At 41.0% G+C, this 26,369-nt stretch overlaps 2 protein-coding genes across 3 annotated transcripts in view; one reads left to right on the top strand and one right to left on the bottom strand.

Moving 5' to 3' along the window:
* Positions 1 to 4,328, bottom strand: part of LOC139590885 (protein adenylyltransferase SelO-like) — a 24,125-nt gene extending 19,797 nt beyond the window's left edge. For both annotated transcript variants that reach the window (XM_071428781.1, XM_071428782.1), the window contains exons 1-6: positions 4,017 to 4,328; positions 2,552 to 2,670; positions 2,206 to 2,334; positions 1,431 to 1,495; positions 1,273 to 1,329; positions 1,075 to 1,173 (exon numbers count right to left, since the gene is read on the bottom strand). In XM_071428781.1, coding sequence (XP_071284882.1) covers positions 1,075 to 1,173; positions 1,273 to 1,329; positions 1,431 to 1,495; positions 2,206 to 2,334; positions 2,552 to 2,670; positions 4,017 to 4,191 — 644 coding nt within the window. In that variant the 5' untranslated portion in view covers positions 4,192 to 4,328. The remainder of the gene's footprint in view (positions 1 to 1,074; positions 1,174 to 1,272; positions 1,330 to 1,430; positions 1,496 to 2,205; positions 2,335 to 2,551; positions 2,671 to 4,016) is intronic.
* On the top strand, positions 4,190 to 26,369 carry PDSS1 (decaprenyl diphosphate synthase subunit 1). The gene is made up of 11 exons (XM_071428783.1): positions 4,190 to 4,480; positions 6,019 to 6,083; positions 6,928 to 7,051; positions 7,435 to 7,565; positions 14,254 to 14,395; positions 15,431 to 15,542; positions 15,631 to 15,740; positions 21,348 to 21,428; positions 21,608 to 21,721; positions 25,100 to 25,180; positions 25,908 to 26,369. The coding sequence occupies exons 1-11, from the start codon at positions 4,190 to 4,192 to the stop codon at positions 26,046 to 26,048; spliced, it is 1,392 nt and encodes a 463-aa protein (XP_071284884.1). The 3' UTR covers positions 26,049 to 26,369.

Below are 26,369 nucleotides of genomic sequence, written 5' to 3'. Positions count from 1 at the left end.
CAAATTAAGTCTTGCAAACAGTCTGCAGAGCTTGTACAACAGTTAAGAGAGTCAGGCATTAAACCAATCTGCCAGCAGAGAGCTAAAGCACACTGTGTGCTCAGTAGAATTCATGCACAGTAAAGGGGTAATTTCATACTGGTTTTGCACTGAACAATTTGTTGAGACGACAGCAAAGAGAGGCTCTAACCTGCCAAATGATTTCCTGCTGATATTCAGACAGATTTAAAGTTCTGCATTAAGAGCCAACAGCAAAGAGTCTCAAGATAAAGTCAGTGAATAAACCATCAAAAATGTCATTTACAAACACTGCACTTCAACAGAGCAAATGAGTTAGAACTAATGCTAAAGAGATTTGCAGACACTTTGCAAATACAGACACCTAGCCATGTGGCAGCTGAGGACAGGCCTTTCCTGCAGAAGATTTGCTTTCTTTAAAGCCTGAAACATTGCAGTACAGACTTCAGACTACTTGGAACACAAAATGAACTTGGTATTTCAAACATGATCATCTGAAAATTTTCAGTTACTTGATTCTGAGAAAATCATCCAAATGAATGAGTGTGTTAGTCTCCTTTGGATCACACAGAACTAATTTAAATTTTTTTTTTACAAACTCTCTCTCTGCTCAAGGGGTGTTTGCATAGATAAAGAATTGAGAGTAATTGCCTACATTCAGTTCTACCTCCAATATTAATATTTGTTCATATGACTGACAATTCTCCCCAGCAATCTTAAAAATGACAGTACAAAAATAACCCCTTTCCACATTTTCCTAGTTGGCTAGATTCTAGAATTTGAATTGACTTTACAGAAATGAGTCTTTACTACACTGAAGTTAAGTTGTATTTCTAGAATCCAGCAAACTATGTGATGCAATTAATTGCTGGAGTTTATTATTATTGGAAAGTTTTATCCAAAAATCTGTGGAGAATATAATTTGTTTTGATTATGTTCATATGAAGAGATCTTTCATCTTGGAAACTAACTGCCCTGATTTATTGATGTTCAGTGAAATTCAGTCACAGAAATACCTGTAAATTAGTATACTCTGAACAAAGGAAAGAAAAATACCTAGCAGCTCTGCTTGTAGGAATTCCAAGATGGTGCATGGCCTCACTACATAAAAACTCTCGGACAGAAGAGCGAAGCACAGCTCTCCCATCACCATTCCTATGGAGAACAGAGAAATAAGGAACAGGTCATAAAATCAAAGTAAACTTCAAAAAGAAAGCATTCAGTTTTAGAGTACACAGAGTACCTGCAACTTACCTGGAGTAGGGGGTCTTTCCTGAGCCTTTTAACTGCAGTTCCCACCTCTCACCATGCCTGCAAAAATACCATTGGCTTTCTAACAACAGACCTCAGGTTAACCATGAATCAGCTAGACTGAACACAGAGTTCAATCAGACACTCAAAAAAAGTCACACCTGTTTGTATATACTCCGATCAAGTGGGCTCTTCCATCCCCCAGCTGGCCTGCCCAGCTACCAAACTGACAAAAATTAAGAGCAAGTTATTGTTCTCTATCATTTATAGAAGTTATACTTGAAACAATACAGATTAAATCTAGGTCCTCACAAAAGACACATGTGCTCACATTAAAATGTTGAACCCTAAAGCTGTACTTCCATACTCACTCCAAAAATGAATCAGAAAACCACAGTAACACCAGTATCCTCTTTTTTTTTTTTTACCTCCCAGCTTCAACATACAGCTACAGACCTGTCTTTTTTCTATAATGAGCCTTTAAACCCACATGACTTGTTTTGGTTTTTTTAATTGGAAATTACAAATGAAATTCTAGCATTCTTCTCCATGAATAATCATAGCCATTTCAATGAAACTTGAATCATGATGTTGCAGTGAGGCTCTGTCCTTCTCCACTCCTCTGAGCTATTAGTATTAGATACTAATAGCTGGCCAGACTGCTGGGGTGCTAAGCAGACTCAACAGCTAATGAAAGTTAAAATAATTTGCTTCAGGCATAAACAAAAGCAGAGCAAGTAAACAGGGTACTGTGGAAGGATATTATAGTTCTTCTCCACCTGCAGCCCATTATGAAGAACAAGTCTACAATCAAACTGTTAGTAAGCATTCATGTACTCACAGACATTCACTCATGTACTCACAGGTATCATCCAGGTGTAATTCACAAGGAAAGACCCACACAATTCCACCCGGAAGAACGAGTGCCATACTTACCTGATGACCCCCATACCTATGGGCCAGTGGAACAGACCCAAATATCACTTTCCCACCACTGACAAACTCCAGAAAATCAGATGATCCTTTGACAGATATATCAAGATCCAAAATATGTTCAAGAACATCCTGGAGAAAAAAAATAATACTTGAATATGATCAAATTGTCAGTGGTAATGAACATGTTTCTCTACAGATTTCACCATTAAAAGACATCTCACAATATGTTTTAAATGCTCTGTTTAAACTATTTATTGAGAAGATGTTTCATGATAAATAGCATATAAATAGTACATGTAATAATAATTTCTACTAATTAGAGAGGAATAAAAAAACAATAGCCAACCTTTGAAACAGCTACAAGACGAACTCTAGATTTAAAAGGTGTAGGATAGACAATTGAAAAAATGCAGTTTCTCACATTACGGACATAATTTTCTTGGATCACATCAACTGGAAAAGGATCTGTAAACATGAAACAGACAACAAATGCTGTATAAAAAACAATTAATCATATTATTCTTAATATGCTTCCTCTTAAATTCAGCCAAAATGCTTTAAAAACAATTAAAACTTGTAATATTATAACTTTACCAATGTATATTAAGCCTTCATGGAAAGCAAGCCCAAATAAATTTAGGATTTTATTGTTTGGAATTTCTGAAAAGGACTGAGTTAAAGTTCCGCAGTTAAAGAATCTACCAGGACATTCTAGTTTTAAGATCTAAACCACATCTAAGAACAGATTGAATGCACTGTGACTGGAACAGTCTCAGGGCAGTTTGGTGTTGCACTCAATTATAGACACCCTCAAAGACATCTGCAGGAGACAGGGAAGTTCAGCTTTCCCCACAGCTGAATAATGCAGTGCAACATATTTAAGTCGCTGTGCACCAGAAACTGCTGTGTACAGTCCATATGCAGCAATGATCACCACACAACCCAAGAAAACAGATGAATCTTTTCTGAGTAATGTAAACAATGAAGGAATGGGTGAGAAGATGTAGCTCCTGCTGTAGCATACATGTGTACCCTGAAGTTGTGCTTCATTCTTCCTTCAGACCTACTCTGTGTCCTTTTCCATGGTAACAGAGGACAAATATTGTTTTAAAACTGTGTGGTTTACCATCTTTATAAACTTTTCTTGCAAAATCTTACAATTCCATATTAATTATAAAATCCCAGTACCTCATAGACACTGTTTTGCAAAAATTTTAAGTTAGTTAGCATCTCTGGAGCCTTGCTACTAGCCATGTTTGTCACTAACTCCAATGACAGATCCTGTTATAGCCAGCTGCCACATTATTTATCACTGACGATTATTTCTCAATGCTCACGAGTAATTGTATCACCTGATGAAATTAGTTCTGTAATGTTATCATATCAATTAGCTCTATGATAACAAGCAGTTTTGTATGCCCGAGAGCTAGAATGCTTTGTGTACTTCCAGAAATGTGTCAGGTTATCAACTCTGCACTACTACATAACTGGGACCCGGGGGGGGAAGCTCCTTATGACCAATCTAGTTTTAACTTTAAAACTATATATGACTGTGTGTATCAGGTCTTAGTTACTGCTTCAGGAGCTGCTACAACTCAACAAGCAAAATCGCCGAGCATGGCAGGAGTACAGAGCCCCGGGACAGGGCAGGGCAGGAGTACAGAGCCCCAGGACCGGGCAGGGCTGGAATACAGAGCCCCGGGACCGGGCAGGACAGGAGTACAGAGCCCCGGGACCGGGCAGGGCAGCAGGACAGAGCCCCGGGACCGGGCAGGACAGCAGGACAGAGCCCGGGACCGGGCAGGCCGTACCTAGGAGGCTGTCGGAAGACAGGGCCCAGGCGCAGAGCTCCGCCGCCCGGCGCCGCGGGCACTGACCCGGCTGAGAGCGGGAAGCGTTCGGGGCCGGGCAGAGCCCGCGGGAGCCGCACAGCGCGGCCACACAGCCCCAGGCCAGGCAGGCGGGCAGCCAGGGCCGCCACCACATGTCCCCAGACCTCGCCTTCCAGCGTCACCCACGAACCCAGCCTGAGGTCTCCCGCCCCCAAAGAGGGCGTTGGGCTGCCCGCCCGGCACCGGGCCGGAGGGCGGTGGCGGCGCGGGGCTTCCGCGTCCGGGTCGCGGCGGTGCCGGGAGGCGGTGCCGGCGCGGCGGGGCTGGGGGACACCATGGCCTTGCGGTGGTGGTGGCGGAGTGGCGCCTGGTGCCGCCGGGCGCCGCTGCTGGGCTCCGTGCCGAGCCCCTGCCCCCGCGTCCCGCCGGCCTCCAGCGCGGCGGTGAGTGCGGCGGCGCCGGGCGGGAGCGGAATGAATGGGGCGGGGGGCGCCGGGCCGGGCGGGCACCCGCGGCCGCCGCTCCTTCGGCGTCCCGCAGCCTCCGCCCGGGAAGCGCCACGGCCCGGGGGCGGTTCTCTGCCGGGGGGTCCTTGCTGGGGGCAGGAGCGCGCTCGGTGCAAGGTTAAATTCCGGATTAGGGGTTTTCAGCACTGGTCAGTGTCTGAGCCTCTCGGAGCCGGCCCTAGGTGGGAGCAGGGGATGTGGTTCTCATGTGAGATTTTGAAGGCGTTTGTGTGTGTTAGCGTTGTGAGCGGCAACGGGGGCAGTTCACTCGCTGCCTTTGGAGCTTCTTCACAAGGCCAGGCTGCTGTTCTGAGCCTCGCTGAGGTGCTGCGGCTGTCCTGGCCCAGGGACGGTGCTCTAGCGAACGTGTCCAGCATCCCGCAGCAGCCGCTGTTCCAGGGTCAAGCGGCAGTGTAAGGGAGGGAGTCCGTGTGTGCCCGCGCTGAAGGATCAGCTATTTTTAGCAACAGAACGCGGTGAGAGGTCCGAGAGAGCGACTTGGGATGTCTCAGCCCTAGGGCCGGACACTGAAGTCAGACAGCAGTGATTGCAGATCTGTGATGAGTTTGGGCTCCTCGCCTTGTCTCCTTGCATGGCCTTCTGTAAGCACGGAGGATGGAGGAGTGCCCTTGAGCCATTACAGGGCTTTTGTTTGTCTCCCACTGTCCAAGGAGAGAGAGGCTTTACTTTAATCCACATCTGAGGAGACGCTGAGGCACGAGGAGCAGGAGCAGGTCTCCTTGAGCATTTATGTGTGAGTTTTTCCAGAGGCAGTTTGGTGAACACGTGGATTGCAGTGATTTTAGGCTGGCTCAGCCCAGCATTGGGCAGGGCTCGGTACTTCCTGGCAGCATTCCCAGGAGCAGAGTAAAAGCTGTACTTCCTTCCTCAGCCTGTATCTGCTGGAATCTTGTACCTGGGACTGTGCCTTCCTTCCCCCATGCTCCTGGGCTCTGCCTGCAGGGAGAGATCCTTGGAGAGATTGCGAGATTTGGAGGTTAGGTTCTGGACATTTAGCAGGGAAAATGGGCAGGTGTAAATTATAAACAGCAGGCAGAATTGAAATTGCTTCGGGGCAAACAAGGACATGATTTTCTGTTAGTGTACTGAAACAGCTCGTCCTTTTCTCTGTGCTTTGATTGGTGCCAGGCAGGGAATGTTTGAAAATTGCATCTTGCTCAAGTGCAAAAGCAAGGTTTTATTGGAGCAGCTTTGGTAATTTAAGTGATAAGCCTCCTGGGCTGGGCCAGCGAGGGGAGAAAGTCCAAGGCTGTGGAGCAGAAGAGTCAGTTCAGTGTGCCTGGTGAAGTGTGCACTCGTGTCTCACGTGGTGTGCAAGGGGTTATGAGACTCCCTTTGCTGCTGGGTTAAAATGGAGAAATAGAGCAATGATGATGAGTACGTTTTTTTTGTAGTCAAATGTTTTCTGGCAGTTTAAAGTTCTGATAAACTGTCCCTGGTTTTATTTTATGCAGATGTGTCACATTACCCAAAGAAGTTCAACTTTCTCGTTTCCAAAAATATGTAGTATATTTTGGCGGTAAGTTGGAGATTCACATTGTTGTGTAGTGGGTAAAGACATAGTTATTGGGTGAACTGGTTTACACCTCTGAGCTGTAAACTTTGAAGATAAGGTTATTTACTCCAGTGTAGACTGCTGCTGTAGTGCTGAGTTTGAATCTCAGTTGTCTATCCTGGAGAGTAACAGGCAAAGCAAGAATGTTGCAAGAAAATACATACGGTTCACTTTGGGAAAGGAAACATTAGAAGAAGAAGAAACTTCAAATCCTGGAAACAAACAAACAAATCTCCTAAGCTAAATGCATCTTAATGCATCCAGGTGGAGCTTTCACCCTTTTCTGATGAACTTTCCTAGCTACCTGGAAGTATTGATTTAATTTATTATGTTGCTGGGTATACAAAGAAAAAAATATCAAGTCTAAGTCAGGAATATTTTTTCAGGAGTTTACCTGAGAAGGAAGAAAGTAACAGAACAGTTGGGTTTCCAGAAGTGAGGGCTCTATCTCCAAATGTAGGCTACACTATCCATGGAGTATTCAAAAGGAATAGACGGAGAGCAAGGTGTTGTTCTGGGTCTCAGAAGATCTGGGATCTGTTAAGGGCAGAGTGTGTATGTGTATTTGCCAGATGCACTTTGCCAGGTCCCAATATGATTTATGATCATCAATACACAGCTTTTCTGTCCTTGCACCTTACTGTCTATCTGAAAAAGAGAGTTTTGATGTCTTCATATATTTTAACCATTTGTTTAAACGGGGTGTGAGGGGAGAGGGAGAGAAAGAAAACCTTTCAGATGTTTCTCTATGGGGAATCAGGGGAACTTGACTGCTAACAAGACTACTCTTGAAAAACACTGTCACCAGGTTTCATCATACAAGTACATCCCACTGGTGCAGCTGCAGTAAGACAATTAGTGATGAAAAATACCAAGACCCTTTTCAACTTGGTAGAAAAGACTTGAAGAATCTCTATGAAGATATTAAAAAGGTAAGGGATTTTGGTGACCATGGTGGCATGTCATGATGATTGTTTTTAATAACAGCCATCAGTTTGGATATTTGTTGAAATATATTCATTTATGGATATTTATTGAAGTAATGTTATTTATGTTAAGAACTGCTGTCTGACTGAAGGCAAATGGAGCATTTCTCATATTTTATAGAACCAGAATGCAATTTTTTCTTCTGATTTGCAGTGCTGAAATGCATCATTTACATTTCAGATTACTCATACTAATTTTAAACATAACTTGAGCTTACACTGGATGGAATGAATGCAAGCAATAACTATATACATACATACTGGTTTACTTACACTAAACAGACTGACTTTGTGACTTCCATGCTGAAATGCTCTTGTCCTTTTTGTAGGAATTGCTGGTCTCTGCAGCAGAACTTAAGGAAATGTGTGATTATTACTTTGATGGGAAGGGAAAGGCCTTTCGACCAATGATTGTGGTGCTAATGGCTCGGGCTTGCAACATTCACCATAATAATTCCAAGTGAGTTGGTCACTTTCAGATACACACATCATGCTTGAAAGTTGTCATTCTTGTCTCTCTGAAAAATACTTTATGAAAATAAAAGGCTCCTCAGTAAAACCTGAATGTAAGTTCTATCTTGAAGCTGTATTTTTGTAGTTGTCAGTGCAAAAGGAGCTGCTGGGTTTATTACATATTTCCATGTATTAAATTGTGGACTCTACTGCACTTGTAAGCAGGGTGGATAAATAATGTTGCTGAATTAATATATTTGTAAAGCTTTTAGTCAATTCTACCTTCTTGCATAAATGCTTTATTAGAACCTTTAATACTCTTTGAAACTATATAGACTTCATGAAGTATTTTCATTTGTAACCAGTCCTGTTCTTATTAAACTCCGGTCACAGGTAAGAAGTTTGCTGTGATAAGTTTGGTATGAGATTTTTTTAGTAATTGTGCAGAAAAGCTATTAAAGAGGTGTTATGATTACATTCAAAGCTGTGAGATTTTGAAAACAGTAAGAGTATTTTTTTCCCACCCTCTAGTAGCAAGTTTCTACGCTTTATGTAAGATTCTAAGCTAATTAGTCTGGTGTAATCCTTATGATCTCCAAGTTACTTGAAAGCAGTTTTAACTGGGCAGAAGATCATGCTTGGCCTGTATTCTCTATCACTCCTGAGTCTGGCTCGCTGCAAATGCTTCACTCCACACGTTCCTGTCAACTGCTATGTTTGCATTTTGAGGAAGGATGTTGGCTGGAGTGTTCTCCAGTTGCCTTCCAGCTATGCTTCCAGTCTTGCCTTGTATAGAATTTCAAGTAGGTAATCTTTGGTCCCTTTCCAGAAGTGTTTCTAGACTAATTTGTCAGTCTTAAAGGATTTCTCTGAGCTCTTGCACCGTTTTCTCTTTGTAGGACTAGTTTAATGCCTTGTTGGACTTGATTAGTACCTCAGAGCATGGCATGTATTTTGTTGCACGGATAACACCTCCCCCTGTAGCCCCTTCTATGAAAATATAATTATGAAGGAGAAGGCAAAACCGAGCTGGCAGCATCCTTTCCTCTGTGTGCCAGTGCCTCTTGTTTTAGGAAAAATCATCCAGGATTAATGAACTTTCCTTCAGCCAGATTCTGTTGTCAGTTCAGGACTGCTTCTTGTCATTGACTCTGAGATAGCAAAAGGAACCATATTGGTTGTGCAAATCCTCAGGGATACCTTTTGCCACAGACTGTCTTAATGTATTCATGAGTGACCTTGACATGAAAAAAACAGGAGGGCGAGGAGGGCGCTTTTTGATGGCAGAGTCATTCTTGATGATCATCCATCTGTGGTGAAATGTAAGGAGGCACAGCAAACCAAAACTTTCTGCTCGAGCTTGTAGGGTCTTAGGTGTCCCATTAGGGCATAACCCCAGTGTGGTTTGCAACCACCTTTGTTCTGAAAACCGTCAAAGATATCCTAGCATGCAGCAGCCATCCAGTTCAGCTACAGGAGTGTGCATCACACTTCCTGAAATCATCAGCGTGCCTGATCCCTGTGCTCAAAATGAGTTAAGTCCACCTGGCTTCAGGGGTGGATTGCAAGGATAATCATGAAGATTGAAGGCTTGTGGTCTACAAATTTATCAGGAACAGAGTGAAAGAGCTACTTAAAACAAAGCATTATGTTTCTAAGAGAATTGAAATTTTGGAGGAGATTTAACAACAGGGACAGTGAGTTTTTGGGGCATCTTTGGAATCAAAATAATGGTAAAAATAGTTTTATCTCATTCTAGTGTGTAGCATGAAAAGCTTATGAACAAAATCATGTGTGCAGTGCTGAGAAGGCTGGAACTGATGTCATACAGTGTGGGAGTAGAGCAGTGAATCAAAGAGAGGTAGCAGTAGAAAGACTGAATTTGCCTGTATGCTCAAAGCATATTTGCTGTCTTTTGACATTTGTACATGCTCATGGACATATTCGTGTCCACATGTTATGCTGTCTCAAAACTGTCAGGACCAGTTTTGAGACCTGCCCTATGCCACTAAGAAGGTACCACATATTCCTGGGGCGAGTGTTTGCTTTGCAGTAGCCAGCCCTCAGCATAAATCCTCTGATTTCTGGATGCCTGTGTCATTTGGCAGTGTTTGTACATCTGTTGTGGTTCTAATCAGCACCTTCAAAATATGTTCATTGTTTCAAAGGCCTCCTCAATAACCTGAACGTTCCTAGTACAAACCAGTCTGAGTCACCATCTTTGTCATGTTGCTTTTAGAATGAAATTCTGAGTGGCAGGAACAAAAGTGTTCAGCAAAGGAATGGAATGAAATCTCGGGGTATTTACCTTCCTGTTCTGTGCCCTGTGCCAATTTTTCCAGGCCTGTGATTGTAATTAAATATCCCTTATGTTGATACAAGTCTTCACTGTACTGCTTGTTGGCTGGTGCATAGTAACCAATGCTTTTGAGGGTTGGCAAGGCCATGCAAAAGGAATTTACATTTGTACTGTGGATAGCCAGTTCCTGTGAGCTGATAAAGTTTTATGGGTGTTTTCTTCTCTTCTCTTTTGCTTTTAAGATGCTTGAAGCTGGCTATCTTACACCTGCTCTGGGTATGCATATACTTCAGTTCACATTGATACTATGATTGATTCATTATTGTTCTTTCTTAAAGCAACATTGTCTCCAGGTGGCAAATGGTTCATCCAACCTTTTTATGTTTGTGTGGAAAATTGTGTATGTAGAGAAGTAATACTGCATATTTTTAACTCTGCTACTCTTCTACAAACCTGGGGGGGAAAAATACTTGCCTTACATTCTGCTTCTCCCAGTGTTTTTTTAAGATGTTTTTCCACTTTCAATTTGTCATTTCCCTTCAAGCATTTTATCATTCTTTTCCTCAGTTAATACTGATTTTTCTCCCAGGCTTGTTTTTCTTTGTTGAGGCTTTGGTTCCCACATGTGAAGAGACTGGCCACAGTATCTGTAGGTTTGTAGGGTGAGCCAATATCCTGTACTGTTCATCCCCAGCATTTTTTTTTTTTACTTTTGCCTCTGGGGTTTGTATTGCTGATCTTCAGTTTCTGCTTCATCTTGCTGCCATTCTCAACTGTAATATAACTTGCTGGATCCACCATGCTTCTGCCTGCTTTTTCATTTTCTTTTCTTCTTTTCTGCAATTTTTGTATAAAAGGTAATACTTTTCCTTATTTGGCTGTTAAAATAACAATTTAGGAAGGCTACAGGTCCTGATTTTACAAGGCAGTCCCAAGAGACCTCTTTCTCTTCTCCTCCAGAATAGCTGAGATTTCTCAGGAGAATGGAATGTCCAGGTGGCTTTGCTTGCAGGTTAGGTGACATTGATCATTTATGTTTAGGTTTGAATGAAGTGAGGTATTTACTATACCCTCTGCAGGTTAACTGTTTTTCTCAAGTGAGGTCACTTTATTGTGGTCACAATAAGGAAAATGACAGTTTTATAAAGAATTATCTGAATTACTGCCAAAAAGGTAAGCGACTGAAGTGTGTTGCTTCTTTGCTCTCGAAGTTTTAAGTGTCTTAAGTCCCACCCTGAATCTTTAAGTCCCTTGGGCAGTGGCTTTTTGCTTATTGATAGCAACTTTGCTTTGTGTGGGAGTAAGAATTGTTGTAAATAGTTTAAGTTGGGGTCATGCAACCCTCAATTTCACACATCCACTGCCTAGATTTCTTCACATGCCTGTGAAGAGCTTCACAGAATTATCCCTTAGCCTGACAGGACCTAGTGTTTCTGTATTCTCCAAAGTGTTCACAAAGGAGAGTTTTTATTTCTATTGCTACAACCAAAAAGAGAGAGGCAAATAAGAGAGGGCCAAAGAAACACAACAATAATAGGTAAAACAGTGAGCACAAAAGTTTGGGGGGGGTGGGTGGGGAAGGGAAATAAATTTATCAGAATAGTGTGAGAAACAAATAAAATGACAGTAAAATATAATTGAATATTTCCTAAAGATAGAACCTGCCAACAACCTTAGTTGGCTTTTGTTTCACTCCTCCAAACTGTTGTTGTCAAAAGCCCGTGGTGCCAGCTGCTCTGCAGTTTTCTCTGGTGTTAGCACATGCAGTCTCTGTGCTTCCCCTACTTTGCAGTGCCCTTCTGTGTCACAGAATCTGTTTCTGAGATGGTTGCTTCTTTCAGCCCCAGGGCCTTAGCAGGAGAATGATGCTTGAAGGACTCTGGCCATAGCACAACAATGTTGCAAGTTCTTATGCTCATTTCCTGTCCTTAAACTGGCAGTGTTTACTTACTGGCAAACACATTGCCTCCAAGATTTTTGTTGGAGAGTGTAAATACTGGCTTGTGTGGTTTTGAGTTCAGCCCTCACCATCGTTGGGTGGTTTTGGTTGTTTGTTTTGTGTTTGTTTTGATTTTGGACAGGGATATTTGGAGGGAGACATTTGGGGTTTCTTAACCTGTATGGTCAGCATTGGCTTGTTCAGTGTTCATGAAACAAGTTCTGTAATGGAAAACACCTCAGGGTACAGCACATCTATAAAACCTTATCACTGAATCAAGCAGAGGGTCCTATTGAAAAACAGAACATGATTAGTTGTATAAAATATCTGTAAATATACATCATCTCAGGGCCTCTTTACTTTGAGAATGAACTAAAAATGGCATCTTTCCACTTACTGGATTTGCTGTTATCTACTGAGTTATTGCCACATTTTGCTTTTGTTTTGCAGGAGAAGCTGAATGAAAAATGGCAGGGGATGAGAAAGATCCTGGGGTTTGTGTCCTTTCCCCTAAAAGCAGGCATGCACCGATCTAGAATTAGGCTCACAAGATGCATGCAAGAAACAATTGCAGAACTTTTTTTGCCAGCACTGGGTAGAATCTTGCTTGAGACTTTGTGGAAATAGTAGTTTTAAAACCCCTTCAGATGAAATTGTCACATTTGATACAACATTCTGGAAACCATGAACATTCCTATGCCATTTTTAGTCATTGTCAGAGATAAGATAGAGTATAATGCAGAACTTTTCAGAACCTGCTTGTGAAATAACTGGTTGTATGCTGTCTCCATACTACTGAAATATTTCAGTGTGTCAGTGAGTGTTGCCATTTACTGCTGCTTCCCAGCAGGAAGTCCAGTCTGCTGACATAATTAATGAAAAAGGGAATCCCCAAAAGGAGAACAGTGCATGAAAGAGGCTGGAGACCTTTACAGTTTTTTGAAGGTAAGTTTTCTCCTACTTAGTAAGAGTAATTTGTTTTGGAAAACTATTTACACTGAACTTGCATTTGATTAAATCACTAGTCCACATTAAGACTTGCCTCCAAAGAACCATAAAGGTTTCCAGCTCTTATTTTCTGTTGTGTAAAAGCCATATTTTCACAGCCTGTGAGCTACCCCAGTCATCCTGCTATTGTTCAGGATGTAGAACTCCCACTGACAGCAGTGCAGAATTCTGTATAGAGGTAGGTGTCAGAATGCAGTGTTATGTCAGCAGACTGCAATATGTTCTTTCATTTTGTGATTAATCACTACATTTTAAAGGACATAGGCAGTGCAGGAAAGTTTTAAATTCCCTTACATGAGGTGAAATTATCTTCTGTTTCAGTTCTTTTTCTGTTCTCCTGTGAAATAGTATGATTTTTCTCTGTTGTCTGTATACCAGAAGTATACAGTTATTTATATATCAGAAGTAGTTTCTTTCTTGTGTTGTGGGTTTTGGGGTCTTTGTGTTACTGTTTTGTATGTGGGGCATTTTAAATGTCCATGAGGAGTTATTACACCTATGAGGCAGGACTGACTGGGATAGCCATTTCTGGCATCCTGCATGTAACCCATGATGAAAACAGAAAAATACCAGAAGACAGTGGAAGCTGGATACTAAGGGAGATGGTCCTTTGTGTGAGCTAGGTTGGCTCTTTTATGTGCTTTTTGCCAGTTTTGTTCTCTAGATAATTGCTTCTGTGTTCTTCCCTTACCTTCTTTTCACCTACTTTAAAAAAAAAAGTAGTGTGAACTACTGAGAATTGAATCATCAGTGTTAGATCTTCCCAAAGGCTGAGTTCCAATATGTGTTAGGTAGTTGGTGTTTACAGTCCTAAAGTGCTTGCAGTAGAATTCTAGTTAATTCCTCAGGCTTCTGAAGAACCTCTGGGGTTTTAAGGTAATCAGGTAACATCAAGGATAAGATCTATGAGTTATGTCTTTCAAATGTGGAATGCAGGTTTCTGTTCCTTCTGATCTCTCCAGCTTGCTGCTTAGAGTTATCCAGCTGTAGAGTTTGTGATGCCATATTTGTAGGTAGAGCAACAGAGATAAGGAAAACTTAAAACTCATCTACAGAGCTACCTGTCATTCTTTTTCATTCTTTTCTCTGCTGTTTTTCAGACTTCAGTCTTGGAGCCAAGCATCCTTGATGCTGTGCTGTTTATTGCAGTCTGGATTTAGAGAGATTAAAGTCAATAACACAGGAGTTTTGCAGTACTGTTAATGCAGCAATGTAGAAATAGGCCTCATGAGGATGGACTCATCCCTCTGCATTTACTGTACTAATGTGATCTTACTTTCTCTTGTCTTCCTAATTCCAGGTTTGAAAGAAGGGGGTCAGACCAGGAAAAAGCTGTGACAGCTGTTTTCAGAGGAACATTTTTTGTTTGGTTTTTAATAGAAATTTTGTAGTGTACTGCAGCATATATAATTGATTTAATGATTTGACAGTTCTTGTTTTTTATTTTAGGGAGGTGCAAGCAAGCCAGCGCTCTGTGGCCATAATTGCTGAGATGATCCATACAGCCAGTCTAGTTCATGATGATGTCATTGATGATGCAAATTCTCGCAGAGGAAAAAGGACACTTAATCAAATCTGGGGAGAGAGGAAAGTGAGTTTGCTAATACGTGCAAGGCTTGCCTTTGAATTTCAGCAGAGCACAAATACCTAGAGGTTTGTAACGCTACTATGGCTAGGTCTTGGAATGTGTCAGAAAACATATGAAGAGGTGTGCACAGTTTGTGAGTGAGACAAATGTGTTTTCTTTTTCTGAACTGTTGGAAGCATTAGATAATGAATGGTTGAAGTGTGTTAGTGTTGCACCTGTCCAGCCTCCAGAAGAGATGACTGAGAGGGGCCCTCGTTGTACATATCTGAAAGCAGTGTCACAAAGATGGATCCAGGCTCTTCTCAAGTAATAGGACAAGAGGCAGAGGACAAAAACTGATGCACAGGAAGTTCCATCTGAATGTGAACAAATTGTCCAGAGAGGCTTTGGAGTCTCCCTCACTGGAGAGATTCAAGAATCATCTGAATGCAATCCTGTGCCATGTGTTCTGGGATGACCCTGCTTGAGCAGGGAGGTTGGACCAGACGATTCTGGCCCCTTCCAACCTGGCCCCTTTTGTGATTATTGCTGATTATTACTGATTTTGGCATTGAAATACTTTTAACTTGTACCTCATCCTGAATGCTGATTCAGTGGTGAACACAAAAATGTTTTCAGTCAGCGGGAATTTTTTTTTTAAATTGGTGTTTTCTTCACAGAGCATTACAAGAAAGGTCTTCACCAGAAAATACAAGGAAGGAACTTGGGGTAATTCAGAGTTCACATGGCGTAACAGCCACAAGAGAATGGTCAAATAGAGAACTAATGTTCAAAAAAACTTCATAAGCAAACACATACTGCATACAGGGGGGACAGTGCATATACAGAGAAATATCACCAGTACCATATGATAGGGACTCAGAAATTACTCAGATTTCAATATTTGGTTATGTGTTTTTTCGCTCTTAAAATGAGATATCTGTGCTTTATGTGGGAAAGTTTTGTAATGTGAGTAGATCTGACAATTAAAGGAAATTCTATGGTCTGTAGTAACACAGGAGAAGACTTAAGGGATCACCTTTTTGTTGTTGTTGTTAGGCTGTTCTAGCTGGCGACTTCATCCTCTCAGCTGCTTCTGTAGCTTTAGCACGAATTGGAAATACCACTATCATCTCTGTTCTAACTCAGGTGATTGAAGATCTGGTGCGTGGTAAGGTTTTTTCCTGTTTTTATCTTCCAGTTTGCTTGCCTAAGCAGTAAACCCACAAACAAAACCTCCCTTCTGTGCAACTTTTTAGGTGAATTCCTCCAGCTGGGTTCCAAGGAAAACGAGAATGAGAGATTTGCTCACTACCTCGAGAAGACTTTTAAGAAGACGGCGAGTCTGATAGCAAACAGTTGTAAAGCAGTATGTACGTCTGTCTCTTCTGAAGTTAACATACCATACTGTCAGCTTCACAGCTAAACCAGTATTGCTCTTTGCTCTGGAGACCCTCCTAAGCAAAACCCTGAAATGGTATTCTGCCAGAACGTGAATGGGTTTGAGATTGTGAATTTTATCACAGTTCAGCTGTGTAGCCTCCAATATTGGTTTTCACTTTTTCTCTGCGTTTTTTATTTATACACAGATTTATTGTTATTCTCAAGAATGAAAATAAGGTTCAAATAATCATAACAGTGGCAATCTTCAATTTATGAAATTCTGGAACTTTGATACAGTGGTTTTAAACTCAGTTGATCATTTTTGAGCCTATAATTTGATTTTAAATCTTCTTTGACACCTGGCCCTACTCATTGGTGCTGAGTGAGACCTTAAGTGGTAACAGTGGGAGGAAACAATTATCAGAGAATAAGCTGTGTTGGAAGGGGCCCATCAAGGTCATCAAGTCCAACTCCTGTCCCTGCATGGGACACCCCAAGAGTCACACCATGTGCTGAGAGCACTGTCCAAACGCTTCTTGAGCTCTGTCAGGTTTGGTGCTGTGACCACTTCCCTGGGGAGCTCTTTCCAGTGCCCAGCCACCCTCTGGGTGAAAACATTTTCCTGATATCTCTACATCACATTGTAAAAAACCCGAAGCATGTACTTGAGTTGTCTTGATTTGTCTGGGGTTTTAATTACCAATTACTTTATCCAGCCCTGTCACTCAGTTCTCTTACTTGATTACAAAAAGATCCAATTCAAGATTATATTCTTACACAAAAGTAGATGTTCAGTTCTAGTGCAGAAAATAGAGGTGGCTAATAATTTCACCCTCAAAGAGAGTTTGGTTTATTCTTTTTAATGAAAGGCAGTATAGCTAATGGATTCTGTAACAAGCAGGAATTCTTAAAGAATTAGGGTAAAAATCTGTGCTAGTGTTAATCATCTTCCTTTGTTCTCAGGGAACTGGTGCATTTGTGCAACAGACAGCAGTTGAAAATTGCTTATATCAAAATGATCATGTAGAATGAGACACATGGATTTCAGGGGAGGGAAAATACCTTTTATTCTAGTTGGAGGAAAGAAATTAAGTCTTCTGGATTGCTCATATTAATGAGCAATATGACCCTGGCAATTTTCTTTTGCAAGTCTTGTTTTATATCAGTAGGCACCTAGATTAGTGAAGAGCATGACATTATTCTGCTACCCCAGAAAAAACATACCCAAATTTTAATATTCATTTTGACAGTCTGCCTAAAAGAATCTTTGCAGATGGAAGAAATCACATTCCCACTGGGTGGATTCTCCCTACAGATGTGCTAATTTAATCTTTTTCCTTTTCATGACTTGCAAGAGTTAAGGATTTAAGCAGTTCCCTCAAGACTGAGGCTGTGATGCTGGTCGGGGGGGGGTTTGGCTGGAGTTGTTCCATTGCTGAACTGCTGGAATTTTATATGCTGTAAAATTTGTGTTAGAAAGGAAAATAGAGAGAGAAGGTCTCTCTTCATGGCAAATCCTTATTGCTGCACACAGTACCAATGAATTGAATATGTATCTTTCCCTCAGTTTCTTTCTGCATGGATTAGGAGAGCTCTATTGATAGGAGTTAAAAGGGGTTTTTTTTTGGTGGGAGGGATTTGGGGGGTTTTTTTGGTTGCATGTGAGTGTTGAGATTTTTTGTTTAGATGGCTTTGGCTACTGAAGAAGTGGAATCAGAAGGGAGTTCTGTTTTCTGTAGCAAAAATGATAAGCAGGATCATCAGTTCTATCTTGAAAGGGAATTCAGTTAGGGACTCAAGAGTATTCAGATCTTGTTTTCAGGGACAAAACTAAGAGAAGAGACTATGGGTTTTAGAAGCAGTTCTGTTCCTGTTAATGATAGGAAAAACCTGATTAGTTGCTGTGATTAAATAAATACAAGTATTAATTGGAAAGAAGATGTCAAACAGGTTCAGGTGGCACCTTAGAATTCCATTGTGCCATGCTTTAGAAATGGAAGAGGAGGGTAATCCTGCAAAAAGGTCTAAACAAGACATACAATGTAATTCATACATTCTATACCACCAAAGCATTACTGCATTTAAATCAAAATTCTTTAAGTTAGGACTTAGGGAGAGAACAGTCTGTTCAAGATGTTAAGAGCCATCCCAGTCTCCAGTTTATTTCTACAACAGTTCTGCATGGGGGAATGTTACCAAAATTTCAATTAAAGTGTATTGTAAAAGGAGGCAGTGGCAGATGGCCCAGAGTCATTGAAACCTTAGTTACTGCAAGGCATTTTTCAGAGAAACATGAGGTGACTTTAGTTCAAGAATTCAGAAACAATAAAGCTGGAGTGGAATTTCTGTTTAGTCATCAGGCCAGCTGGAGATAGCAAAATAACCCGAGCAGATTTTCTGTCTTTTTTAAACCCTGCAGTAATGTGAATTCCTGAGGCTCATAAATATATTTATATTTTGTATGGTATACTTTCAGATGAAGGATTAAATCCTGCTTGCTTTGAGTGTAAAGGGTGCACTAGAGATTGTTGATTTCCATATTAAGGGAAGCTTGTGTCTCCTTGTGTAAGGCAGGGCTGTGGAAGGGACTGAAGAAACCAACAGTCTGAAGCTCTGGATATTCCTGTAAGCTCCTGCTCTGACCAGTCCCTAGTTTGGTGTGTGCTCAGGGCTCCATCAAAAAACCCTACAAGCATGTGCAACTGGTGCCCAGGAAAAATAAGACCTCTGACTGTGAAGTAGACTCTCCTTTCAGCAGATGACTTTCAGAGTTTCCTTCCACCCTAAACTATTCTGTGGTTCTCCTGGAAAGAGGAACACTGCTCCTGTCTAGAAAAACAGGGGTGGATGAGCCAGGAATGAGAAGGCAGGAACCTGACTGCTTCTGGAGATGGGCATGGAGAAGAATAGCTGGAAAAGGGGAACATTTTAGAGCCTTTTCCTTTCCACGGAGTCCACAAATCTAGGACTACAAGAACTAACATCTCTTGTAGTGTTTATTCAAGCAAATTCTGGCCCAGCAGTAGGTTTTCCTCTCTGACCTAAAGAGCACTGGTAGAGATGTGCAAATGCTTTCAACTCCAGCTGCCATATTGTCACATATTAAATATCAGAGCAAGATATATCTACCCAGAGCTGAGAATGTATTTTATGGATGTGAAATTCAGTAAAGAGGCAAAATTGGTTTATAGTCTCTCATATAACATAACAGAAACAGCTTCTTTTTTTGCAAAAAGTGTGTTTGAAAGAACACCAAGGAGATTGTCCTGCTTTGCTGAATTCAAAGAACATTTCTAAAGAATTTGTTTTACTTGGTATTAGGAAGGATTTTTCATCATGATTTAGTGGAGGACAGGCTTGAAGTCTTCCAAGATTAAATTTGTCATGAGCCAGTCCTACCTATCTGGGGAGCTCTAGGCTGTTTTCAAAGGGGGAGTTTTATCATTTAAACACACATCACTGTATTGAGTTGGTAATCCTGATTTGTATTTGCAAATGTGGGTATTATCCCCGAGCATTACCCCAGTACAGCTCCAGTTAAACTCTGTGTGGGAGTGACAGGCAGCCTGGCTGCAGCCCGGCCAGTGTCCAGCTGGGGGCAACAATCCACAAGAGCAGATTGAGCAATTGCATCCTGAAGGAACTCCCTGATAGACACAACCCAACTGCAGGTTTATTCTGTGGTCATGGTCAGAGGGTTGTTCACTTGAGGATGACTGGCAGAAAAAATCTCCCGAATTTTTATATTATTTTTTTGTCCTTTTTTTTGTCTATGAACAAGAATTGACCTTTCAGGTTAAATGGAGGAAGCTCTTTTCTTTACACAGCACTTCCTCTCACCCTCTGCCAGCTACTGCCCACTCCGACCCTTTGCCATTAAGCAGGATTTTGTCACTGAATTCTGTATTTTAATCCTCCACATGGAAGGAAATGTGGAGGTAGGTGAGGATTTCATTGGAACAGGGTGGATGCAGTCCCCCTGCCATGCTGGCATTATGTGATTTATATTACAGAAGCAACCAAAAGCTTGTGTGGTACAGCAGTAGATGTTAGGTCTTCGGGCAAATACTGCTATTTAAGAGACAAACATCAAAAGGAGGATAAAAAGGCAAAATGTTCTACTTTGATAGTCCCTAGCAACATCTATTTAAATATCTCATATTTGCAGTTCTCTCTGTTTAATAGCCTTCAGGATTTTGTATGATTATTAGAGATAAGTAGCATTATTTTCCTGCTATACTGTCCTCTTTTAAGTAAAAGTGGAGAATGTATGATGCTGTTAATTTCTCAGTCATCCAGATTCCTCTGGGGTTTAGTTATTATCAACAGATGCAGGGAAGTGTTCTGATGCTCAGATATGAAGTGCACTGCTGCATGAAATCATCTCTCATTTTGTGCAAATTGCATCACATTTATTAGGATATAATGTTGTTTCTTATTTCCATCTTCACGTTCACCTCCAAAGCTACTGCTGGATTTGTTTGGGGTTGGTTTTGGGGTTGGAGGGGTTTTTTATGAACCTACCTTACACAGTCTTAAAGAGGAATACATACACATACATACACACACACATACTTATTTTTTTATATTGTGTTTTCCTAGCATATATTTTTAGTCTAAAGTAAAATGTATCTTCACTCCTTGCATTGGTCACAGCAGAATTGGAATGCCTGCAATAAACCAGGGTGGATTTTTGTCCCCTGTTCTAATTGGTTTATTGAAAGTTGAAATCAATCTGAGTATTTAACCAACCTCATTTTGCAAAATGTATAATCAGTACATAAATGCAAATAGCATAAATGCCCTTACTTCCAGGCAAGATATTAATTCTCAAACCTTAGTTAATGTCCTATATTTTAGTTTTGTGAAGTTTATTCAGCAAAATTTCTGTCTTTCAAGTAGTTGATTGTACATTCACGTAAAATGTTTTATCTCAGTTCAGTGATACCTTTGTGAGCTTGGTGTGCTTTCTTCATTTGCTGTCTTTTCTTTGCCACTAATTATCCCTCAGTAGCTTTGCCTGCAGGCTAATCAAGTCATCTTCCTGAGCAAGTCAGATACAGTTAACATCACCTTAAAAATAATCATCCTTATGTCAACTGCCCCTGCTGTACCAGGTCCAACACATCCAGCTTTGTAATCTTTTATGAGACATGTAATGTCCATTTATCTGCTATCTGACCTCCAATTATCCCCTGGCTGATTTATGTATGTAATTAGTTTAATTTCCCCATCACTGGACTGCATACAACTACTACCCTCCCTGCATGTAAAGTGCATCCACATTTCTTCTCTCTTTATCCTTGCATTGTAATTTCTGAGCCTGATAAATATTTAATGAAGCTAATCTCTTTGCAGATGTGAATGTAGTTTTAATACTGCACTGCTGTTCAGCCTTGTTTTCTAGTAAGCTTGGCCAGTTTTGTGTCTCCATGAACTGAGATATGCCAGAATGTGCTCAAGTCAGCTTTTTTAGCCTTACCCAGATCCCTCCAGCCTGTGCTGGCTGGGTCACACCTATGGTCAAGGGCTAAAAGTGCTAACTTTTAGTTAACTAAAGCTTTCTATTTACTTGGGGTTTTTGTCTTTTCAGGTTTCAATTCTAGGCTGCCCTGACCCCAAAGTTCATGAGATTGCATACCAGTATGGAAAAAACGTTGGCATAGCTTTTCAGGTAGTGTTTTTGTTGAACTAAATGGAATCTAAAATCTAAACTTCTCCAAAGTGTTTTAGAAATCAAAGTGGGCTGTCTTAATCCTTCCTACAAATCTTGTCTTTAACAAGGATTAGTCTGTATTTAGCACTAATACTTAAAAAAGAAATTTTAAATAATCTGTATGTTTATTTTTTTAGTTGATAGATGATGTGCTGGATTTTACATCATGTGCTGACCATCTGGGGAAACCAACAGCAGCAGATCTCAAGCTTGGATTAGCCACAGGCCCTGTCTTATTTGCTTGTCGACAGGTAAGTCAGCAGGAAGCTGTTTGCTCAAAATGAAAAGTGTAAACTGCTCCTCACAGGACCAGCTGAAACACATCAGGTCTCCAGTGTCAGTGATGAGAGGGGCCTGGGCACATGTGGCAAATCAGTAGGTTCAGTATCAGATGGATCCTGTGCACATATAAGTTCTGGGAAACACCTTCCTGCACAACTCTACTTACTGTTAGGCACTTCTAGGTATTGAGAGTTTTAGGACATTTTGTGTAGGTTATTCCTAAGTAGCTTCTTGCTTGTGTTTTCTCCTGAGACATCCTCTTCCCAAGCTTGACTGTGTATGTAGGCTTTTTTGCCTTGTTCTGAGCTTTGTATCCATCTGGGGCCAAGAATTGAAATCCCTGCCTTGCCTTTAGGTGGGTACCTTTATTTATTGGATTTGATCTTTTCATCTCTTTGTCCTCAAGTATTATCCATTTACAAACATGAGTAGGTTTCCTGTCTGCAGGTTGGGTAAGAGAAAAGGGACTGCCATAAATAAAACAGGCTTAAAATTGGTCAAGATTTTCAGTGCCTTGGAAATTATTTGGAGGAGCAAAATGAAAATGGAACTGTGAGCAGCATGAAAAACATTAAAATTTGTGCTAATCCATAAATGGGAAAGAAACTGGTTTAATTCCTTGCTCTAGTGTCTTGTTCACCAGAGGCAAGCAGATTTGGGACTTAAAAAGCAGTCCTTCCTACCAGGCTCCACAGCGTGATATAAAAGCTGGCACAGTTAGTTCCAGCAGAGCTCTCATCTATGATCTCTCAGTGGAATTGCTTAGAGCTTGACATGGGAAAAGTTCTACATCATTTAAAAAAACCCAACAACTTTGACATTTACTTCCCCCTCTAAAAGAGCCTGTTGTGGGGGGAGGTGGAGCATTCACATCTGTTTGCTTCCTTATCCTTTGGGCATTTCCAAGGATCTGTATCTCAGAACAGACAGGAGCACAGAGTATCAGCCAACTGACAAAGCAGATGAATGCATATTGAGAACAACCTTCTCTGTGTCCTCAGTGTCTCCCCATACTCATCTGGGGGCTTCACAAGCATATTCTTGAATCATTATTTCAGAACTGTGTCATCAGCAATTGGAGCTGTCCAAAGAACAGTGAGACACTCAGGCAGAGAGGGAGGATGGAGTTGTAAAACTGTTTTTGTGTGTGCTAAAGCCACGTGCAGAAGGAAACAAGGCATGTTGCCAATACCCAGTTTTGGCAGAGAATGGGTGACATTGATTGTCTTGTGGGTGTTGAATATTCCAGTTTTTAAATTAAAACTATTTCTTATTCATTTGTTTGGGTTGTCTGTCTCTGACTTTGAACTTCATCTGTCTTTTAATTAGCTTTACAAGATAAATTAGTTCATAACATAGAAATAAAAGAAAATAAAATCTGTCACTCCTATTGTAAAATCTTGTTCTTTGTAGGCCACTTTTTCCTCATTTATATCTTTGATAGATGGGAAGTGTACATTTTTGCATTGAAATATAACTTGACCGTCTTATAAAGTTTCCTGCATTAACCAGAAGGCTTCTTTGCTGCAAATGTCCTGCTGTTTTCAAGAAACTGGAACAACAGCACTGCAGACTTAACTGATATATAAACAAAGCATGAGTGCTAAAAAATGTGGAGCTTCAACCAACACTCATGATGCTACTAAAAGATATTTCATATATTTGTGTCTGAGAAAAAACCTCATGAGCCAGGACTTGAAGACAGTCCAAAGTGTAATTATTAATTATAGGCTGTCTTTTCAGATTAGTATTGCTGCTATCCTTTCATGTAGCTGGTACCCTTCCAGTTGTCTTCCTGACAAACATTTGTTAGTTTTTAATGTGCTCTGGATCTCCAGTGGCAGATGCCTTTTCTTCCTCTCCTCTCCCCTCCCTCTGAAATACATCTTTGTGCATTAGAATATTAAGGAGAAAAAAATGTTTACCTTGATATAGTACCTCTTTATTCAGTATTTAAAGTTAGTTCACTCAGTAAAAAAACAACTCCCCATTTATTTTTTAAGGAAATACACTAGTGTATGCTAATTCTAAAGCTCCTCTTAAGCGAGTACAGCTGAAGAAGGAAGGTTTATTTTTATTATAAGCATTCCTGTTAAATGCTGATGTGCTGCCCACTAAATAGGCAGAATTGCTAATAACAGCTCTGCCTTACAAGTTTGGGGATCTTCATGTCCTTTAATGCTTAAATATAAAAAGTGATCCCATATGCATCCTATATAACTGTAAATATGAATAATGTGAAAATTGATTGCATGAACACTGCAATTAAATTGTCATTACCTGGCAAGGAAGCTAGGATCTAGAAAAAGCCATGACTTTCCTCTTTTAGATGAAGTGTGAGTCATCACTGAACTTCTGAATGCATCTCCAAGACTGTGTATGAGTAATAGGAGACTGTCACAGCACTGAAGGGTGCTACATGTTTGTACCTGAACAAGGCTGTAAAGCTGCAGTTGCAGGCCCAAAGGTGTGCAAGGAAGGCAGATCATTATTTACAAGTATATGGCAATAACATCATCTTTGTTTGACTCTAATCCTTTCAGGCAACAAGAACAAACAGCTCTTTCTTTCCCTTAAAAAGAATTCTTCTGTGGAGTAGCTGCCTTGAGTTGTAGCCTTATTTTGTTAAGCACTAGGTTTTTCTGTTTCTAGGCTGTCTTAAGAAAGAGGCTGCATATTTACCTAAGTGATGTGATTTTTCTCAAAACAACTGACTTGAGTTACCTGCTTGATTTGTAGGGAATTGAGGGTGCAGTGCTAACTACAAATGCTATGTGGCTGAAAACAAAATACCTTATAGTTGTCATTTTTATCTCACTAAAAAAAAAAAAAAAAATCTGTGTATATAATATACCAGCACAATGGAAAATGTAAGAGAATGTAACAGCCAGTGTTTGCATGAGGGGATTTTACAAGTTGAACTATACAATATTGCAAGAACCAACATCCCAGGTTCTTTTGTATGTGTGGGGGCAGAGGTGCTTCTTCCAGGAGTGCCAACACTGATCATCATCTGTGATAGAGTATCTGATGCAGATTATTCACCAGGCAGTAGCCACATCAGAAGTTACCACACTGGAACATCTGCTTAAGATGATAAAATGGCAGGTGCTGACTTCTGCTTCCAATTGGCTACAGCCAGCAGAGCCAGAGCCAGGTTTCAGTTATAAATGTTTGGGCTCTGCTATATTCCTGTGCAGACTGCAAGTACAAACCTAAAGCTGTACCTGTAGCAGCAGCAACAGGGAAGAGGGCTGCACTTTGGTGGTGTTCTGACCTTAGCATGGCAGGCAGCTACATGGAAAACAACTCAAAAGCAAGTACAAACCTTCTCCCTTTGTGCTTAGTTTCCAGAAATGAATGCTATGATAATGAGGAGATTCAGTAAGCCAGGAGATGTTGAACGTGCATGGAAATACGTGTTGCAGGTAAGACTGATATCAAATATTTCTGCTCTCCCTGCTGCTCAGTCTGAAATTCATTGCCTCTGAAGTAAAATAGCAAGGCTGCATTGGAAAATACCTACTGTGTAGCATGCAATGTACAATGCCAAGTAAGAACAACTCAGGTCTCCCTCTGGCACAGTATTTTAGCAGAAATGCTAGGTACTGAAGAACTTTTTTTCTTTTTTTCCCTCCAACAGCATAAAATCTGCGTAAGTAAAAAGTTCACACATGAACTCAGTTCTTCAGCTGAGGCATAGCTGTATTCAACGGCTGGTATAAATGGCATGTAATTTCCAGTCAGTCTTGTAACTGCAGTGCACACCCTATACCAGTTTTAAATTACTCTGGTCTAAAAAGACTGAGAAATGGTCTGTGCACCATTATTACCTATTTCTCAGAATAGCATGGGGGTTTTGTACACCTCTATTTAGGGCAGGAGGGGAAGGGATAAACCATTAGTTTCTACTTTGTTATTAATACCAGTGCTGTTTTGTAATGGCTGAGTTGCTATTTTGGCATGGATGAGTTTCAGTACTTGGACAGTTTGGGGCAGGTAGGTGGGCTTCCCCGATTACAGAACGAATCCTCTTTCCCCATCAGAATATAATGTATGAGGGTACTTACTGACCTTAGAACCTCCCCCTGTTCCTGGATGAGGCAGAAGGCAGCAGGAGGCTGATCAGGTCCCTGTTTCTGTCTCTTCCCCCAGAGTGATGGTGTGCAGCAAACCACCTACCTCGCCCAGCGCTACTGCCACGCGGCCACGCGCGAGATCCGCAAGCTGCGGCCGTCCCCCGAGAGAGAGGCCCTGGTGCACCTGACAGAAATGGTTCTCATGCGGGACAAGTGAGAGAGCTCCTTCCACTCCTTCTGGCAGCTACTTTACCAGACTGTGCCTACATTTATTTCAAGTTTTTGCTTCCAACACAAGCCACCAAAAATTATTTTTTTAAAAAAAAACCTCCTTTTTTTTTAAGTTTTACTTTACTTTCTTTTTTTTAAACTAAAGTTTAAAGTGTTTTACTGAAGGAAGCCATGCAATTCAGAGCAAATCAAACAGTGCTGTACAATTGTTTTAGTGGGGGCTATTGATTGTGGGTGATGGGGAAGATGTTTACATGTTGATGCACAAAGGCCACAATGAAAATAAATATAAATCAGTGTATGAGAA

Source organism: Agelaius tricolor, unplaced genomic scaffold (assembly GCF_023055355.1).
Source record: "Agelaius tricolor isolate 1412-34295 unplaced genomic scaffold, bAgeTri1.0.p SCAF_6, whole genome shotgun sequence".
Taxonomy (NCBI): Eukaryota; Metazoa; Chordata; class Aves; order Passeriformes; family Icteridae; genus Agelaius; species Agelaius tricolor.
Note: the sequence above shows the minus strand (reverse complement) of the source record. Positions and strands in the feature narration are given on the sequence as shown.

What these genes read in the sequence shown, in the direction of transcription:
- PDSS1 (XM_071428783.1), top strand. Translation starts at nt 4,190, where the DNA reads ATGTCCCCAGACCTCGCCTTCCAGCGTCACCCACGAACCCAGCCTGAG. An exon ending in ATTCACCATAATAATTCCAA is followed by an intron (nt 7,566 to 14,253) that starts GTGAGTTGGTCA and finishes TTTTTATTTTAG; the next exon opens with GGAGGTGCAAGCAAGCCAGC. An exon ending in CATGGAAATACGTGTTGCAG is followed by an intron (nt 25,181 to 25,907) that starts GTAAGACTGATA and finishes CTCTTCCCCCAG; the next exon opens with AGTGATGGTGTGCAGCAAAC.